Below are 19,974 nucleotides of genomic sequence, written 5' to 3'. Positions count from 1 at the left end.
TTAGGCCCTTCCTGGGCTCTTTGCTGGACCAACCCTGTTCTCATGAGCCCTAGGGTGTGGGAGGCTAAATGGTCCTCTTGGCCCCCCGGGAGGTTTGCTCACAAAGGTGGTATCTCCTATGAGCAGTGGGCTTCAAGGCTTTTCTTTGGACTCTCCCCTGCTTTCCACTGTCTGAGAGGTACTCTTCTGAGGGCGGTCCCTTGGCTAGGGTTACTTCCTGGTCTTTGCTTCTGCCCGCCCTCCTCCTGCTCTTTCAGTTTGAGCTCCAGGTGGAACAGCAGGTTGCTCCTCCCCTTCCAAGAGAAGTAGGCCCGGGCAGGCCAGAAGCCTGCTGGACTCCGGCAGTCCTCTGGAGAATTTGGCTGTGGTGGGCGGTCTCTGGCCAGCCCCGCCCCACCCGTCCTTCCCTCAGAGACCTGTAATCCAGGGGCTTGGCCTCAAAGTGCCATTGGTTTGACAGGCTGGATGAGGAGGAAGTGGCCGAAACCGAAATATTCTTCCTGAAGGTCTGGATCCCCGAACAGCTGTGCCACTCGATTGGCCCCGCCCCTGTCGCCCTTTGCCTGTGACTTCCCCCACTCCTCCAGGGAGATGCTGTCCCGCGGGTAAGTCCCCTCCACCACCTGTGTTCCACAAACTCCTGTTAGTCTAGGTGATGGGCATTGTTCACACCCTCAACAAGTAAACCTCCATAATAGTCTACCGCCACCAATACCCCTGCCCTGAGGCTGGATCCTGTCCCTGTGAACTCTCTCTCCTTACCACAAGCTGAGCCGGTCCCAAATGGGTATCTTTTCTTATTTTTAACCACTGGCCTGTGGTCCTCTGCTTCTGCCTCCTATCTATCTGTTCCCCTCTTGGGTAGTTCACATCACCTCAGACATGACAGTCTGAAGGCACATTTGAGAAAGCTCTTCCATTCCTAGGCACCGCCCTCCCCCGCCCCCCACACCTACATACACCTTGGTTCTCTCCCTTTTCCCCAAAGGAAGCAAACTTTGATAGATGAATGGTGAACCAACACAGTGGGCAGGTACTGAGTAAGATGTTGTTAACATGAGCTTGTATGAGGCAGACATGATCTCCGTTTAGAGAGCTGGCATTCCAAGCAGAGACGACAGAATGAATACATAGGCAATAACTAGGACTATTTCAGATGGCCAGAGCATTAACTGACACGCAGGAGAAGAAGCGGCTTAAGGTGCTAGCAGTGATGGAGACATCACTGGCTGACAGGGAGGCCTTCCAGATGAGGTGGTGTTTGAGCTGAGATCTGGCGACTCAACAGAGGCAGCCATATTGTTACCAGCTGTCCCGAACCATCCCAGGCAGAAATAATAAGTGCGAGGCCTCAGTTTGGGGACAAATGGAGAAAGGATAGTGTGTTGTCCCCAGAAGGAAGCCATGGGCACCTTGGACTTCAGTGGGGTTTGGAGAGTGAAAACGCACTCTGAGGGTGCTGGTGACTTTGTGGGCTGTTTTACAGGGGCCCTGTGGAGTTTTGCTTTCCATACTCAGGTGAATCTTTCTGTGTACACTCTTCCTCCGGTGTATACCTAGTCTCTGCCATCCTGAGGGGTTGTACCGAGACTCCCCATCTGGCTTGACAAGGCATCTCCCAGTATAGAACCTTTCTTGGTTCTTCAACCTGGACTTGCAAGACCTCTGCTTTGGGTGGCGGTCCAGCCCCTTGCGTACTTTAGTTCAGCTGTCTTGATCTGCTCACACTGAGCAACCCAAGAGCATGTTTTCCATGCCAACCCTGTGTTCTGGTCCATCTGCCTGTGGGGGTGGGGGGGGTTTGACCATCTCCCAGCATGCTTTGCAGTGCCAGGCATCCCCTTAAAGCCTGCTGGTCCAGCGCTGTGGCAGGCGACAGACCACCGGCCCCAGACAGCTTTGGTTTCTTTCACCTTCCCACTCACTGGAACCTTGTGACTGTGGGCAAGTTACTTAACAAGTCTTAAGATTTCACTTTTGTTTCTAAAATGGGGAGAGTAACAAATAAACAGTATTGCCATGAAAATTAACAATGATACAGTTGTTTCAGCTAGGATAGTGGTATTGGACAACCCAAGAGAAGCTGAGGTAGGAGGATCTTGAGTTTGAGGCCAGCCTGGCCACATACAGCAAGGCCCTGTCTAAATAAATAATAAAAACAAAGGTTAGAGTTATTGCCTAGCGGGCATAAAACCCGGAGTTGACCGGGCAGTGGTGGCACACATCTGTAATCCCAGAACTTAGGAGGCAGAGGCAGGCAGATCTCTAAGTTTGAGGCTAGCCTGATCTACAGAATGAGTTTCAAGACAGCTGAGGTCACAGAGAAAGGAAACAGTCATCTGCCAGTGTCTGTGGGAGATTGATTCCAGAGGGACCGGAAGGTACCAAACTATGCAAATGTATTTGCCTGTAGCATCCAGCTGAACTACTGCAGACTTTATCATCTCTGAGTACCTGATACAATGTAAATGCTATGCAAATCGTTATATTGTATTATTGAGGAAACTGTGGAGGGAAAAGGGTCTGCGTCTGTCCAGTGGAAGCATACTGTCTGTCTATAGCTGACTGAAACTGCAGATGCAAAATCAGAAGAGAGAATCCACGGTAAAATGTGCTGATGACAGGAGACCTTGCCACTTAGCAGTTATGTAGGTGAGGAGGTCCTCCTGAGGGCAGGCGTCTCGTTTGACCTTCTGTCCCGGGCTTCGGCCTCCCGAATACTGGGGTTAGAGGCATGAGCCACCACACCTGGTTGCTTTATTAGCCTTTTAGGGTCGAGTTTAGGAAATCTTGTGAAGTTCACATATCAGGTGGAAATCAGAGAAGTCTAATAACCGTGTAATGGTTGTATTTTGTCCTCGGCAGGCCCCTAGGGCCACTGATCTTGACGTATTCCCTTATCCCTTGCTTCCCAAAGGAATCTCGTCCTCTTCTAGATACCAGGCATTTGTATTTAGGTCTGGCAGCCTCCTCGAGTCTGCTTAAAACAAAGTCCCAACCTCATAGGTAGTCAAAGGCCACCTTTGTGGTCATTACATATATTGTTCTTTTTTTCTGGAGCTGAGGACCGAACCCAGGGCCTTGCCCTTTCTTGGCAAGCGCTCTACCACTGACATATATTGTTCTAATGCTCGGCCAACTCCAGGGCCCTGCGCCTTGCTTCTTGGAAGATTGTCATTATTTTCCTGCCAGAGGACAGGATGGGACATCAAGGGTCAGTAGTAAGTGCCTCGTGAGCGCCTTCCCACCAAGTGGGTTTAATTCTGGAGTGAGAGTCTTAGTTCTGGTGTAGTCAGTATGTTACTAAGCAGTGTGGAACTTCCTGTGTGCCTGTGGTGTTGGGGATCTGTCCCTGCAAGAGATGGGTATGGGTGGACGCAGATGGTGGGGTGCGTGTGAGTTGTGCTTCTACACAAGATATGTCATTGGCAGAGAGTGAGTGGCATGCAGGGCACACAGGAGGCATACACACTTGTAATGTCAGTCTAAGTGGAGTCATGAGTCTTTTGTTAGATACGTCTCTGGATTGGACCCTAAAGGTTGGGTTGGAGGCAGAGCCGGTGGCTAGCAGATCTCCCTTTGCTGGAACCAGCTTTGTATGTGGTCTCCCTGACCCTTGGGATGAGCTGAGTCCATAGGTGTTCCAGATCGTGCTTAGTGTAATTGCCAAGCACGCATATTTTCAGGGGTATTAGCAAGAAGAGAAAGCATGAAAGGACGGTGGGGGAAGGGAGGGAGGGAGGCGGGAAGGTTAAGTGATATTTGATGTTTTCAAGAATGATAAAGTGTGGGGCTGGAGAGATGACTCAGCGGTTAAGAGAACTGACAGATCTTCCAGAGGTCCTGAGTTCAGTTCCAGCAACCACATGGTGGCTCATGACCATCTGAAATGGGATCTGGTGTGTCTGAAGACAGCTACAGTGTACTCATAGACATAAAAAAAATGATAAAGTACTTGTCATAGACTGTTACAAACAAAACAATCTCCCCAGGGTCTTGCTATGTATCCCTGGCTGGCTTGGAACTCTTTATGAAGCCCAGGCTAGCTTCAGTCTTGGTCTTACCCTCTTGCCTTGTCTTCCATGTGCTGAAATTACAGGGGTGTGCCACGGCACCCCACAAGGCTGTTGGGGATGAAAGCCAGGGCTTCCTACATGCTAAGCAAGCACTTCACCTGGAGCCACACTCTAGCCCTGTTTGGTTTTCATAGTCTCTCATTTTTCCTATATTTTGAGATATGACAAATATACTGTGAATAAATATTAAGCATAGAACTAACTATATACTTAGTCATGAAATTACTGGGTTTGGTGCAGAGAGAGAATCCAGGGCCTTATGTTACCACTGGGCTACGCACACCTCGGGCATCACAGTTTTAAAAGAGTGTCAGGGAGCTAGATGTGGTGGCAATGCTCTACCTCCAGCTACTGGAGAGATGGAGGCAGGAAGATTACAGAGTCAAGGCTACAGAGTGAGTTCCAGATTAGTTCCAATTTAGTGTGAGACCCTATCTCAAAAAAAGTAAAAGGAGAACTAACTGGGGGTGTGGCTCTGTGGTTGAGCATTTGCCTTTCGTGTTTGAAGTCCTAGGTTCAATCCCTAGGACTGCAGATATGTGAAGGGAGTCAAATGAATAAGAAAAAGAAGCAGGATAGGAGATGTGCATTAAGGGTGCTCACCGTGCAAGTTTAAGGGACGAGGGTCTGGGTTGGCTTTTGCTTATTTTCTAAAACAGGGTCTCACTATATAGCACTGGATGTCCTGGAACTCACGCTATAGACTGGGTTAGCCTCGAACTCACAGAGCTGCCTACCTCTGATTCCCAAGTGCTGGGATTAAAGGTGTGTGCTGCCATACCTGGCTAGGACTGGGGATCTAATTTCAGTATTACCAAAAATACCAAAACTAACCAATCAAAACACCTCAAACAAAAAACCCCTAAAGGATGTAAGGCACTCTGTCCCAGCTCCATTCTCCAGCAGCCCGTGTCCCTTCCTAAGGACGCTGACAGGAATCTCTCCATCTTCTGTTGGGCAGCTTGTTTTCCCTCTGGTCTTGGCTTGCTAGTGTTTGTATTTTTTTTTTTATTTTGCATTTATACTGGGGATTACATACACAGGGAACCATGAGCCTTAAGGCTGAGGGCTCCTAAAGGTTACCATCCCTCTGAGCATCTGCCACTGTTGGGACCTTGGCCACAAACCCTAACCTCTATGAGATACCTTCCCATCCACCCCTCCCTGCTCATAGTTAGGGTATAGGACTAGGCCTATAAACAGTCCCTACAGGTAGAGAAGGCCCGTGACCATGACAGTGCTGCACGAGGTTGCCTTGTGGGGGCTGTCAGCTGTGATAGCATCTCCTTCAGACAAGGAGTCTAGGGTTGGGGATTTAGCTCAGTGGTAGAGTGCTTGCCTCGGAAGCGCAAGGCCCTGGGTTCGATCCCCAGCTCCGGAAAAAAAAAAAAAAAAAGGAAAAAAAAACAAAACAAAAAACAGACAAGGAGTCTATTGACTACTGTTCTTTGGGACCTGAGGGTTGGCAAGCAGAATTCAAAAATCATTGGTTTTGAAACTATTTAGGTCTGAGTCCTGCCACTCACTAAGGGTAAGGCCTGGGGCAGTTCCTCAGACTTCTCAGCCTCAGTTTCCTTGTCTATAAAGTGGGTATAAAGATAGTACCTGTGTAGTGAGGCCGTGGTGCCCTGTTACTCACAGGTGGCATGTAAATGACATTGTACCAGTGAGTCTGGCATGCGTTGACACTCCATTAAATGACAGTGTCACCACACACTGTTAGTATTATAGCTGTGCCTTAGAATTCTGAGTAGAAGCAGCTGCTGGAGGAGGAAAGGTTGACCTGATCATGTGGATATTCACTGTGTGTGACTCTTGACCTGGAGGGACTGAGGGGCACCCACGTGTGTCCTTACCTCTCGAGTCATGAGTGTTTAGTGCCATGCTCCTGTGCCTCTGATGGCAGACTGTGCGAAGTGGGCCCTCCCCCACCCTGCCACCCTTCAGCTTCTCTTCCCTTGCTCTGAAAAGAGAAGTACAAGTGAGTTCCCCTAAGGGGTCGGCCGCGCCCCTTCCTGTCTCCGCCCTGCTGGCTGCCCCAGGCCAGTAGAGTGGTAGCCCGGGAGCAGGACAGCAGGTTGGCTTTGGAGGCCTGGGCTCTGAGAGCCTTGAGTAGAAGGCTCAGCTCTAGAGTTTTTAGGTGCCTGCCCAGACAGACTGTTCCCTCCACGTTTTCTGCAGCCAATACACCAAGAGCCTCAGGATGGTGAGGTAAGGGCCATGGGAGATAGGAAACGAGGGTGGCCTGGAGCCCAGGGGATATTCCCTCACTGCCCTGTGCACCTACCTCTAGGTGGTTTCACCGGGACCTCAGTGGGCCTGATGCCGAGACCCTGCTCAAGGGCCGGGGAGTCCCTGGGAGCTTCCTGGCTCGGCCCAGTCGCAAGAACCAGGGTGACTTCTCCCTCTCAGTCAGGTGGGTGGCCCTCCCTGCACCTTGTGTGGGTCCTGAGCATTCTTGGGCTCCCCGGGCTGTGTTGGTTGCCTTCCCAGATTGCACTGCTTTCCTTATGTCCCTGCCTGTAGCCCTAGCATGTGCCCACCACTGTCTATGTCCACTCCATGCCTGTGTGCTCTTGCACGGAGACTTCTGTCCCCCAAGCCCACTCCGCTGCTGCTCCTGTACCTGGGGACTCACTACCTGTGGTGCCTTGCAGGGTGGATGACCAGGTGACTCATATTCGGATCCAGAACTCAGGGGACTTCTATGACCTGTATGGAGGGGAGAAGTTTGCGACGTTGACAGAGCTGGTGGAGTATTACACTCAGCAGCAGGGCATCCTGCAGGACCGAGACGGCACCATCATCCACCTCAAGTACCCACTGAACTGCTCGGACCCCACCAGCGAGAGGTGAGGGGCATTGCAATGTAAAGGGGTGAACACCCGGATTGGGTGTCCTGCTCACAGTCCATTCCTCATCCCTGGTCTTCCACACCTGTTCTCTCAGTGCTGAGCCTCTTTCCTTTGTAGCCTGATGACTCCCATATCTAACCAATCCCCTGTCTGCTGAGGAAGCAAGAGAAGGGTTCCCCTTGCCTTCCTGCAGGGTTCCTGCTACCTAGCAACCTTATCCTGAGAGTAACAGAGAGGCCACTCCTTGTCGATGATATTTCTCATCAGGTTGGGCCCTATTACTAGAAAGTTCTTCCTTCCATGGAACTCTGGTGCCTTCTTCCAGCTCTCCACACAGTCTGGGGCTCTAGGTCCCTGTCTTACTAAGGTCTCAGAGGTTCATTGGCACTGGGATACTCAGGGAAAGTCAGCAGACACACTGAGCTGTGGCTGGACAGAGCTTGGTGGAAGCGAGGTCACTGATGTGGTCACAGGCGTGGAGGGCTCAGGCTTACCTGACTCAAGGAAACCCACAGGACAGCTCCTAGCAGTGCTGCAAAGACACAGCCCTCATAGCTGGACTGACTGTTCTTGTGGTCTTCTCAGAGCGTGGTCAAGGGGAAGGGCATGGAGATAAACGTCTCTCATTACACTGGAGTTCATCTTAGCTGCAAAAGCAGAGTGACTGACAGCTCCTGTTAAAGGGCAGTGGAATAACTCTAGGGTTTTCTTATGGACTCCGGGGGCCCATGCCTTATTCCTGTCCTGTGTTTGTATATTTACGGTTGAAATGATTTCGAGCTTAATCCCCCTCCTCTGCTTAAACCCTCACTCCTCTGCTGGGCCTTGTCTGTGTTGAGCACGTGCTTTGCCACCGAGTTGCTTTCCTCGCAGTTTTTAAATCCGTCTTGAGATCCGTGCCTACAGACTTAGCCCAGTAGTTTTGTTTACAAGTCACTGATCGAAACTTAGGACTGGAGGGGTATGGTCCAGGGTCGCCTGTCATGCATTGAACACTGGGCTTGAGTCCCTGTAATGCAAAAACCTGGTGTGGGTGACACATGCCTGTAAGCCCAGTGGGGAGTCAGGAAGACCAGAAGATCAAGTTCATCCTCCATTACATAGCAAATTTGAGGCCAGATTGGGCTACATGAGACTTAAAAAAGCTAAAACAAACGCAGTGTTGGTGGCACCATATGCCTTTCATCCCAGCACTCAAAAGAGGGAGGGGAAGGTGGATGTCTTTAAGTTCAAGGCTAGCTTGGTCTACCAGGTAAGTCCCAACACAGCCAGGGCTCCACAGAGAAACTCTATCCTGAAGAACCAACTTCCCAAAACAAAACAACAAAACTCCAACCCACCCAAACAAACAAACAAACAAGCAAACAAAAAACCACCACTACCACCTCCAATATAGACCGTGAAAGACTGGGGTAAAAGCTCTGTGTTTCACCCTTTGCCAGTGACACAAAGAAGCTGGAGATGTTTCCTTGAAAGTTTTCCTCTCCTGCTGGTGAATGGCAAGGGAGGACCCACCTCAGGTGGTCTCTTCTCTCTTCTACCTGCAACACTCAGGTGGCCTCTCATTCTCTTTTCACTCCTTGCTTTCTCTTTGTTGCTGTTCCAAGCCAGGATGTGCCCTGCTAGAGGAGACCATGGAGGTACAGCTGAATGGTGGCTGGCCTGCTCCCTGGGATAGGGAAGAAGGTGGGAGCTAAACAGTGTTAGGAGAACAGACCAGGGCAGTGGGGAAGCCCGGGACACACTGTGGATGCTACACCCCGACAGGGCTGTGGAGGATTCCAAGAGACACTTTGGATACCAGCTGGGAAGCTCAGTGTCATCCCTAACCTTGGTTATGTGGAAGCCATGACCCAACACTCCTTCTGTCCTTACCCCTCCTCTTCTAGGAAATTTGCATTTGTCCCCTCAATAGTGAACTCTCTGCCTGTGGTCTGTTCACATTTGCATGGAGACTTCCTCATCCTGTCCCTGAGGGAAGGAACTGAGCCCCCTTACATTGCTTGGGGTCTCTGGCCTGTCTTTGAAATGGGCTAGGATGGCCCAGGAGGCCTGGGTTGGGGTAGAAGCCTCTGAAGGGCCTTGAGCTATGGTGTCCTCTGGACAGAGTTGAGAAGGACCAAGAGGACTGAGCCCCACTCCACCCCCCCCATCCTTGCGGTTGGAAAATGCTGCCGCCCCCCCTTCCTGAGCTGAGGAAACCTCACAGCCTCACTTCTCACTCTCTCCCCAGAAGGAGTTTTGTATTTTTTCCATCACGTGGTTTCCTGTGAGGCTAGGCATTGTGGGGCTACAGTTTCCTCCTGGGAAGAGGGTGCTTCACGGAAAGGTCCTTAGTTCTGCTTTCTGCCCTGCAGCCCCTCGGAGCTCTGTGGAGCCCCTCTGAACCCCTGCTACCCCTGGAACCTTGAAATACTCTTCCCTCGGGGGAATGTTTGTCTCCCTCACCCCCAAATGCGTTTTTTCATCAGTCCTTCCAGACTTTTGTCTCCTTTGGCACCCGCTGCCTTCTGTGGTTTGAGTCCATCCATGTTTTTCTGTCCCTTCTTTTAACTCAGTCAGAGTCCATTTCATGGGGACGCTTCATTTTGTCCCTCCAAATATTTTGTACACTGCCTTTCTGTTTCTCATGAATAGTTGAGAGAGGCTTCATTTAGGTTTTGGCTAGAGCCCTTCCTTCATTCTTTCTTTCTCCCTTCCTTTCTCCCTTCCTTCCGTTTTTTTTTTTTTTTTTTTTTTTCCTTTCTGTTTATCTTGGTCCTGGGGAGAGAACTCAGGGTTTTACATGTCCTGCTGTGCCAAAGGGACAGTCTTCATGGTTCGAATGCTGCGAAGGTTTATCTCTGACTGAACTAGGACCTGGGACCAGCATGCAACTGCTTAGCCCCCTTTTTCTTATTGTAGAGAAAATGGCAATCTCCCAGCTTTTGTTTTGTTTCTCTGTTTAAAAAGAATTTGTTACATTTTCTTGTGTGCCATGGCCGCAGGTAGAGATCAGAGGACAACTTGTCAGAACTGGTTCTCTCCTCCTCCATGTGGGTTCTGGGGATTGAATTCAGGTGGTAAGCTTGTCCACAACCATTTTTCTCTCTGAGCCATCTCACAGGAGCTGTTTCATATCTGTCTTCCCATCTGTCTGTCTGTCTGCCTGTCTTTCCTTCTTTCCTCCATCCCTTTCTTGTTTTAGAGATGGGAAGTTAGCTTTCTTTTGGAGACAGCTTGTAGCTCAGGCTGGCTTGGAATTCACCATGTAGACCAGGCTAGCCCCAAACTTACAGCGATCCTCTTGCTTCTGCCAACCCAGAGCTGTAATTACAGGTATATATCACCAGGACTGGCTGTTTGTTTTGTGTCTGAGGTAGGGTCTTACTGTGTAGCTCAGGCTGGCCTGAAACTTAACATGTAGAGCAGGCTGGCCTCGTTAAGACAGTTCTTCTGCTTAGTCCACTGAATGCTGGATTATAAAAAAAATGAACCGTCATTCTCAGCTATTTGGTGAGCTTTAAAGGTATGTTTGTGTAGATCATGCTGGCCTTAAATTTACCACTATCCTCATGTGTCCTGAGGGGCTGGAATTCCAGCTCCAAATCGGGATTACAGCACAAAGTCTGGCTTTTCCTCTCAGCATTTTCTGAGTTAGTAACGGATCTGTGTAGTGGTGGATTTGAAAGCTTGTAATTCAACCCTGGCAGATAGCAGGTGTCTGCGCTCGCTCTGGGGCCTGGTCACCATCTTTGCAATGTACTTTCTCCAGGTGGTATCATGGTCACATGTCTGGAGGGCAGGCAGAGTCACTGCTGCAGGCCAAGGGCGAGCCCTGGACATTTCTTGTGCGTGAGAGTCTCAGCCAACCTGGTGATTTTGTGCTCTCTGTGCTCAATGACCAGCCCAAGGCTGGCCCGGGTTCCCCGCTCAGGGTCACGCACATCAAGGTTATGTGTGAGGTGAGTTAGCTGGGCTGTGGGGAAGGCCTCATGCTGGAGCATCAGTGGGTTGGATTTAAGACTGGGGGTGCCAGGAGGGGGACTCAGCCCTGAGGGGTGACCCTATTTGGTGTCCTTCAGGGTGGACGATACACTGTGGGTGGCTCAGAGACATTCGATAGCCTCACAGACCTGGTGGAGCACTTCAAGAAGACGGGGATTGAGGAGGCCTCAGGTGCCTTTGTCTACCTGAGGCAGGTGAGGAGCCAACCTGCTTGCCTCTTTGTCTGAGCCATCAGAGACGTGGCTTTCTGAGGTCTCTCAGCCACTGATTTCTTGCCCTCCCTTACCCCCAGCCTTACTATGCCACTCGGGTAAATGCAGCAGACATTGAGAACCGGGTCTTGGAACTGAACAAGAAGCAGGAGTCAGAGGACACAGCCAAGGCCGGCTTCTGGGAGGAGTTTGAGGTGTGTCTGGGGACAGCAGGGCTGGCATAGATTGCCCTCTTTACCTGCCTCTGACACGGCTCTGACTATGGCCTCTGCACCTGTGGATGCACCCGGGGGCGGGGGACTCAGTTCTCTCATATTTCAGAGTCTGCAAAAGCAAGAGGTAAAGAACTTGCACCAGCGTCTGGAAGGGCAGCGGCCGGAGAACAAGAGCAAGAACCGCTACAAGAACATTCTTCCCTGTGAGCACCAGTAGGCCTGTCTCTCACTGCCCCCTGCCCCATTCCATCCCCACCATCCAGCAGGGCTCTCTCCCCAAGGCAGCCTCTTCACTTCCTAAGAGCCTCCCCACAACTACCAGGCAGTAACTCCCTCCTTGCCACGCCTTGCTCCCAAAGCCTCTACTCCCATTTATCCCTCCCTGCTGTCCTATCTATGAGTCTGTGGCCCTGGAGACAAGGACAGCTGTTGGCTTGGGAAGGGTCTTCACCCAGGGAGTGGCCCAAGCTGTTCATTCTCTATCCATGCCAGTTGACCACAGCCGAGTGATCCTGCAGGGACGTGACAGTAACATCCCAGGGTCTGATTACATCAATGCCAACTACGTTAAGGTGACTTGGGTGACCTCTGTGGGAACACATGTTGGTCTCTGAGAGCTCCCTGGGGCTTGGGGGTCTATGGCTACAGATGCCTGTGAGGTTGGATCTGATCTTATGTGGGGGTGATGGCGGGTGGAACAGGCACGCCCACTGCCCAGAGACTCACAGTCTGTGGTGGGATCTCTCTGTGCTTGCACCCAGAACCAGCTGCTAGGTCCGGATGAGAACTCTAAGACCTACATCGCCAGTCAGGGCTGTCTGGACGCTACCGTCAATGACTTCTGGCAGATGGCTTGGCAGGAGAACACTCGTGTCATCGTCATGACTACCAGAGAGGTGGAGAAAGGCCGGGTAAGGCAAAACTCCACCTTCCTGACCCTTAAATTTTCCTCCTCGGTCTTTGCTCACTCGGTCCAGACACAAGCAAGATCAGGGGCTTGTGAGATGGCTCCAACAGTTAAACGTGCTTGCCAACAAGCCCGACATCATGAGTGCAATCCTTGGGACCCACATGGTAGACGAGAACTTTACTTCTGCAAGTTATCCTCTGACTGTCAAGTGCATACCACAGCACATAGCATACAAGTACCCATATGTCTACAGTCACATACATACACACACATACACATACATACGTACGTACATACATACACATACATACCTACACATAAACACACACATTCACACACATACATATGTACATACATACACATACATACCTACACATAAACACACACATTCACACACATACATATGTACATAATACACATACATACCTACACATAAACACACACATTCACACATACACATGCATACATACATACATACATACACATACATACCTACACATAAACACACATTCACACATACATAATACACATACATACACACAAACACACACATATACACATATACACACAATACATACACACACATACATACACACAATAAAATGTAATTCTTTTTTAAGGGCAAGACCGGATGCCAATATAGAATAGGACATCAGTGACAAAGGCCCAGTGCATTTTGGGAAACTAAGGCCTGAGATGGTCTTCACTATACACTGTGACTCCTAGACACCCTGCCCTCCTGAGCACCATATGTTCGGCTGTGATGATATAGTCCAGTGGTAAAGCACTTGCCCAGTAGGAACCCTGGGTTTCATCCTCAGCCCCTCTCTTTAATGTGTCCCAGGGCACACATTCTTCATACATCCTCCCCATCCCCCCATCCTCTCTGCCTCTTACTTGGGTTTGAACCACACATAGCTTAGTACAGTTTCAGTGGTCACTGAATGGATTATAAGGTAAGGTGGGTTGATCAGATCCCGCCTAGCGGTGGTTAGCCTGAGGCCAGGTCCCAGGTCTGGTTCTGAGCTGGCTCATGTACTCTTTTAGCATCCACAGGGTGGGGGTGGGGAGGAGGCTCAGTGGTTAAGTATTTGCCATGAAAGCATGAGAATGAGAGCCCGGGTCCTCAGAAACCCTTGTACATTCTGGGTGGGCAGAGGGCGGATACCTACGATTCCAGCTTTGGAAGGAGGATACAGAAGACTCCCAGAGTGCACTGGCTCGCAAGATTTGCTATATTGGTGAGCTCTGGGTTTGAGTGACACACACTACCTCAATGAATACGGTGCAAGAGAGATGGAGGATGACTGCCAACGTCATCCTTATATCTCCATGTGCACACTATCTCCTGTGTATGTATCTGTACACACATGCACACCATCCTTCCATGTATGTATTTGTACATACATGTACACCATTCATCCCCCATATATGTATCTGTACACACATGTACACCCCCCCCACATATATATCTATATATACATTCAAAACCAATATTCAGGTCTATGTCTTGGGGCCCAGAAGGAGCCCCAGGGCCCTGCCTCTGTGCTTTATCCTTTCCCTCTCTCCTTTCAGAACAAATGTGTCCCATACTGGCCTGAGGTGGGCACTCAGCGCGTCTATGGGCTCTACTCTGTGACCAACTGTAAAGAGCATGACACAGCAGAGTACAAACTTCGAACATTGCAGATCTCCCCACTGGACAATGTGAGTGTCCCCAAGCTCGCCCATTCAGGAGCCTTTCCTTGATTTATTTTCTAGTCTGGGGGGGCGGGGAGGACAAGGATGAGGATGTCGTGTGGGAGCACCAGGCATTGCCTCTTTGTCCTTGGCCTAGGGGGACCTGGTTCGGGAGATATGGCACTACCAGTACCTGAGCTGGCCTGACCATGGGGTTCCCAGTGAGCCTGGAGGTGTCCTCAGCTTCCTGGATCAGATCAACCAGCGGCAGGAAAGTTTGCCTCACGCGGGGCCCATCATTGTGCATTGCAGGTGAGTTAGTGTAAGAAACCAGCAGCTGGGGGCTACAGAGATGGCTAAGAGGTTAGGAGCTCTGAGCCACTCGCTCTTCCCGAGGACCTGGTTTGATTCCCAGCACCTACAAAGTGACTCATACTCTTCCGTAACTTCAGTCCCAGGGGATTCAACACAAGGGCCTACAAGGGCGCTGTGTGCACTGTACACACATGGTGTACAAACACACATGCAGGCAAAACACCCACACGGGCACAATTAAACTAACAGACAGGAGAACAATGCTGAGTCAGCACGGTTGGTTGCTAGTGGCAACCTGTATAGGGACTCACCGAAAGCCTCCCCTGACCCCTGCTTCTGGACTCCCCCACTGCTCCAGGCCTGAGGGTGGGCCTGGCTTGAAGTAGCCTCAGCCATCTACTCCCTGCTGCCAGATACAGATACAGAGACCGACTCTGCGCTGGCCTGGTCACCAGCTGGTAGCAGGGGAGCCTGGGCAGTTAGAGCAGGGTGCAGACTTGCCGCTCTGATTTCCTTCTCAGCCACCTTCTTCACAGCTTCCACTGGGGTCAGTGTGGGCCTAGCACCTCCCCTGTTGCTATTTAGGCTCTGTGGCTGGGTAAGAGGTGGTTGGCTGAGAGGTTAGCGGGAAAGGTCCTAAAAGGAGGTGGCTTTGCTTTGGTTGGTGTAGGACAACAAGTAAGGGGTCTTTGACAGAGGCCACTTGCTTATTACCAGCTGTGTGACCCTTGGGCAAGTTACTTAACTTCTCTGACCCTTGGGTTTCTCTTCTCAGTACTCATTGCTAGGTATAGTGGAATAAGCCTACAGTCCCAGCATTTGGGTGGCTGAGACAGGAGGATTATGAGTTCTCAGCAATACAAGTACGGATTTCTCTGGTTTTTGGGGTTTTATCCCCTATCGCCCCCATCCCCTCCCCCAAGACAGGGTTTCTTTGTGTAACAGCCCCAGCTGTCCTGGAGCTCTGCTTTGTAGACCAGGCTGGCCTTGAACTCACAAGAGATCTGCCTCCTTAGTGCTGTGATTAAAGACCTTGTCTTTAAAAAAAAGTTTCTGTGTGTGTGTGTCTCTGTGCATGTGTCTCTGTGTGTCTCTGTGCATGTGTGTTTCTGTGTGTGTCTCTGTGCATGTGTGTTTCTGTGTGTGTCTCTGTGCATGTGTGTTTCTGTGTGTGAGTCTCTGTGCATGTGTGTGTGTGTGTGTCTCTGTGCATGTGTGTTTCTGTGTGTGTGTCTCTGCAGGTGTTTTTCTGTGTGTGTGTCTCTGTGTGTATGCGTGCAGCTGTGTTCCTGTGTGTGTGTGTGTGTGTGTGTGTGTGTGTGAGTCTCTGGGCATGTGTGTGTGTGTGTGTGTGTGTGTGTGTGTCTGTGTGTATGCATGCAGCTGTGTTCCTGTGTGTGTGTGTGTGTGTGTGTCTGTGCAGGTGTGTTTGTGTGTGTGTGTGTGTGTCTGTGCAGCTGTGTTTCTGTGTGTGTGTGTGTGTCTGTGCAGGTGTGTTTCTGTGTGTGTGTGTGTCTGTGCAGGTGTGTTTGTGTGTGTGTGTGTCTGTGTGTGTATGTGTGCAGCTGTGTTTCTGTGTGTGTGTGTGTGTCTGTGCAGGTGTGTTTCTGTGTGTGTGTGTCTGTCTGTGCAGGTGTGTTTGTGTGTGTGTCTGTGTGTGTATGTGTGCAGCTGTGTTTCTGTGTGTGTGTGTGTGTCTGTGCAGGTGTGTTTCTGTGTATGCCATTGATGGCTCCTTATGTCCGATGGGGAAACAGGAACTAGTGTAGTCCTCTTCCTATTCTGTTCTTGTAATACTAGGCCTGTGGGCGCATCAGACTCCTCCTTCCCCCCACAAATGGCTGGCCTGCAGCTGGGCTGGAAGTGCCTCTCCCATACTGTCTTGGGGCCCAAACTCTGCCCTCTGCCATCTTGGGACAGCTTGTCCCCAAGAACCTGTCTGCCACCCCTCCCTATTCACCTACTTCTCGAAATCCCCATGGCCTTTATTTAGAAATCACAGGAAGGAAGTGGTATGGGGGTGTTATTTTTGACAATCTGGGTTTGAAATTAGACAGCTCAGCTTATGGCACTAGTCGCATGGACTGGACTGCAGGCGGGTCTGGGGTCTGCACCTTCAGTTTGCCCGAGGGTGGTGGCTGACATGGGCAAAGGGAGGCGTGCTACTGCACTTTCTCCACTGTGTGTGTCCTGGGCCAGCCCTTTCTGCCATGTTGAAGAAAAGAGAAATGCAGTTCCACAGAGAGAAAGGTTAAATGTCACCTCTTCTCTTTGTCTCCGTCTGTCTGTCTGTCTGTCTGTCTGTCTGTCTCTGTGTGTGCGCACATGTGTGTGTGTGTTGCTGGGGATTGGACCACAGGGCCTTAAGCATGCTAAACCCATGCTTTATCACTGGGTCATACCCTAAGCCAAATATAACTCTGTGTGTGTGTGTGTGTGTGTGTGTGTGTGTGTGTGTGTGTGTATGTGTCTCAGTGGCCTGGAACTTGCTGGGTAGACCAGGCTAGCCTTGAATTCACAGCAGTCCACTTTGTCCTCCTCCTGAGTACTGGGATTAACAGCATGCACTACCACACCAGGCTTCTGCCTCGGATTTGAGAGAAGGTTTCTCACTGAACTTGGAGCTCATCCCTTCAGTTAGGTTGGCTGGCCAGTGAGCTGTCTCTGCCTCTGACCATCCTCTGGTGATGTGGTTATATGACCACTCTTCTTGGCTTTCTTTTTTCCATGCTTGCTTGCACGGTAGTCATTAAATAACTTTTTTTTTTTTTCAGACAGGGTTTCTCTGTGTAGCCTTGGCTATCCTGGAACTAGTTCTGTAGAATAGGTTGGCCTTGGACTCATAGAGATTAGATCTGCCTTCCTCTGCCTGCCAAGTGCTGGGATTAAAGGAGTACAGCATTACCAAAAGAGTTTCTCCAAATATAACTCTCGAAGGCAGGGATGAGGGGAGGGAAGCCCAGGTACCTGAGGAACAGGCAGGGCAGTGGCAGGTTGTGGATCTCGTTTCTCCAAGAGATGAGGATAGCCAATATTTGGGAGGAGTGAGGAGTGGATCAGGAAGTGGGGAACAGATGCTTGGAGGGAGGGAAAAGGTGTCCGCACCTCAAAGCAGACCCTGGCTTGTATATCCTGTGACTAGGGCAGAAGCATGGGTACAGAGCCCAGCACATCCCTCCTTCGCTCCTCTAGTGACCTATAAATACACACACACACCTTGCCTGGTGCTGGGGTGGCCCCCAAGACTCACCATTTCCTGGGGAGGGCCAGGCCTCTGATGGTGGTACCTTGTCTCTGCAGCGCTGGCATCGGCCGCACGGGCACCATCATCGTCATTGATATGCTCATGGAGAGCGTCTCCACCAAGGGTGAGGAGTGCTGGGGAATTCGTGTCGGTGTGAGAGGGGCAGGCAGGCCCTTGGCCACTGTCTACCCTGAAGTTCCTCTGCCACCTTTGTCCAGGGCTAGACTGTGACATTGACATCCAGAAGACCATCCAGATGGTACGGGCACAGCGCTCTGGCATGGTGCAGACAGAGGCACAGTACAAGTTTATTTATGTGGCCATCGCCCAGTTCATCGAAACAACCAAGAAGAAACTGGAGATCATACAAGTGTGTCCAGAGTGGGGCTGGTGGGTGGCAGGGGAGAGTGGGCATCACCTAGTCCTGCTGGTACCACCATCCTCCCACCATACCTTTGCCCACAGTCCCAGAGGGGCCAGGAGTCGGAGTATGGGAACATCACCTACCCTCCGGCTTTGAGGAGTGCCCACGCCAAAGCCTCCCGTACCTCCTCCAAGTGAGTGGCTCTGCTTGCCCCTGCAGAATGCTTGCCCCTGCAGAATCTATCCCCTCCTGCCCAGCCTCAACTGTCTTTCTTGGAGGGGATTAGTGTGGAGGCTGGAGAAACCCTGGTTCGAGGTCAAACTTCTTCCTATCACCTGAAGTTTTTCCTGAAGTGCCCCTTATGACCATGTGTGGGGCTCCTGTGTGAGATGCAGCCTCTGTCTCTGGGAGACTTGGATCTAGAGTTCAGATTAGTGAGCAGGTTCTCTTATTTTCCTGGCTTCACATACTGAGAGTCTGGAGGGGCCTCTGGGGCTGGGTCACCCTGCACAGTCTCCAGATGCATCCTCTCCCCTCTCAACCCCAGACACAAGGAGGAGGTGTACGAAAACGTGCATAGCAAGAACAAGAAGGAAGAGAAAGTAAAGAAGCAGCGATCGGCAGACAAGGAGAAGAACAAAGGTTCTCTCAAGAGGAAGTGAGCTGGGTATTCGTCTGCAGGTGGCCATGGTGCGGCCCCTTCTGTATGGCCTTTCTCTCCCTGCCCTCAATCCCCCAACATCAGTTCAGACGTGCATGGGACGGGTCACGATCTCACCCTACCCTGCCAGGGTGTCCGTAGATCTTGTATTTCCTTCCCAGGCCCCAGACAACCTTTGATCCACCTTGTCTCTTTTATTTGCAGCATCAGCCTTACTCCGTGCAGAGGCCTCCGCTGGGCAGACAGAGACCTGTAGTCCACACCACCCCCATCTTGTTGTAATTTAAGTGACCGTGGTCCTCTGAACCTGTATATGGCTCAGCAAGCCTCAGGGAGAGTCAGACCCTTCTCTTCTTGTAAATAAAGCCCCTGGACAACTGTGTATTGCCTCCGACTCTGTGCCTCTTGTGTCCAGGGACTCTGGGCAGGATGGGCTGGGATGTCATGTGTGGCCGCTAAGCTCAGCCTTTGGGGACAGACAGACCTGGTTTTGGATATGGCTTCACACGGGTCGATGCCCATAGCAGCCCTAGGGCTTAGCTTGCTCTGTGTGTTTCTCTCAATCATGCTGGGGATGGGACTGAGGGCTGCCTACATGACAGGCAAGTGCTCCAGCCTATGGGGAGGGTGATCTGGGCTCACCCGCCTTCCCTAGCTCCGTAGTGGGGCTCACTGAGAGAGTGAGAGCCAGTAACAATGCCTCTGCTACAGTACACTGGCAACAGGCCCGGGCACTAGTTAAGAGACTATAGAATTCTCGGCACTTTGGTTTACGTTTTATTCTTTTGTGGTACTGGGGACAAAGCTCAGGGCCTCCCCCACACCAGGCAGCGAACAGCTCTCTCAGTGAGTTACAACCCTCAGCTCTCAGTCTGGCTATTTCTCAGTGGAGAAAGCCAAGGCACAGAAAATTAACTTGATCAAGTTACAGGACTACTGGCCTTCAGGGTCCGGGTCCTCATTACTTGGCAGACTCAGTAGGGTCCACCCCAGAAGGATTCACTGAGCAACTAAATGTTGATTGTAAGATCCAATCAGGGAGAACTTTAGGAGGGACTGATCTAGTCTGCAGTTCCTGATACACAGGAGGATCCCACTGGGGCTGCTGAGTCTTTCATCTTCCTGGACACTGGAGACCATTTTAGTATTTTGTCCCTTTCTTTCCCTCTGTCTAGAGCTGTGTTCTTTATATATAACTTGAATCTCCGAGTCGGTGGCCAGTATCAGCTCCCATACCTTGAGAAGAGCTGGCTCCCACCATGGGAAAGGCCAAGGGTAGCACATTGGTTAACCTGAATGCCCACTGTGTTAAGGGTCACGGGGTAGTGCCGGGAGCAGTTGAGGGCGATAAGCTTATCTTATTAGGACTCAGGAGATGTCTGGGAGACCAAGCCAGAGTTAGTCCACAAAAATAATTGCAAGGGAAAAGTATAGAGAACAAAGAGGAGGGAGAAA

The 19,974-nt window shown here is 50.9% G+C and overlaps 1 protein-coding gene across 6 annotated transcripts; it reads left to right on the top strand.

Annotated features, from left to right (window-relative positions):
- The first annotated feature begins 290 nt into the window (after positions 1–290).
- On the top strand, positions 291–18,903 carry Ptpn6 (protein tyrosine phosphatase, non-receptor type 6). 6 transcript variants are annotated; one of them, XM_087655641.1, is made up of 16 exons: positions 291–605; positions 6,370–6,492; positions 6,734–6,928; positions 10,686–10,875; positions 10,996–11,112; positions 11,211–11,324; positions 11,452–11,548; positions 11,838–11,917; positions 12,107–12,256; positions 13,831–13,962; positions 14,093–14,247; positions 17,551–17,618; positions 17,713–17,864; positions 17,960–18,051; positions 18,406–18,516; positions 18,724–18,901. In XM_087655641.1, exons 1-16 carry the CDS (start codon positions 592–594, stop codon positions 18,773–18,775), a joined length of 1,842 nt encoding a protein of 613 aa, XP_087511767.1. In that variant the 5' UTR covers positions 291–591; the 3' UTR covers positions 18,776–18,901.
- Positions 18,904–19,974: the final 1,071 nt, after the last annotated feature.

Source organism: Rattus norvegicus, chromosome 4, assembly GCF_021556685.1.
Source record: "Rattus norvegicus strain SHRSP/BbbUtx chromosome 4, alternate assembly SHRSP_T2T, whole genome shotgun sequence".
NCBI classification, from domain to species: Eukaryota; Metazoa; Chordata; class Mammalia; order Rodentia; family Muridae; genus Rattus; species Rattus norvegicus.
Note: the sequence above shows the minus strand (reverse complement) of the source record. Positions and strands in the feature narration are given on the sequence as shown.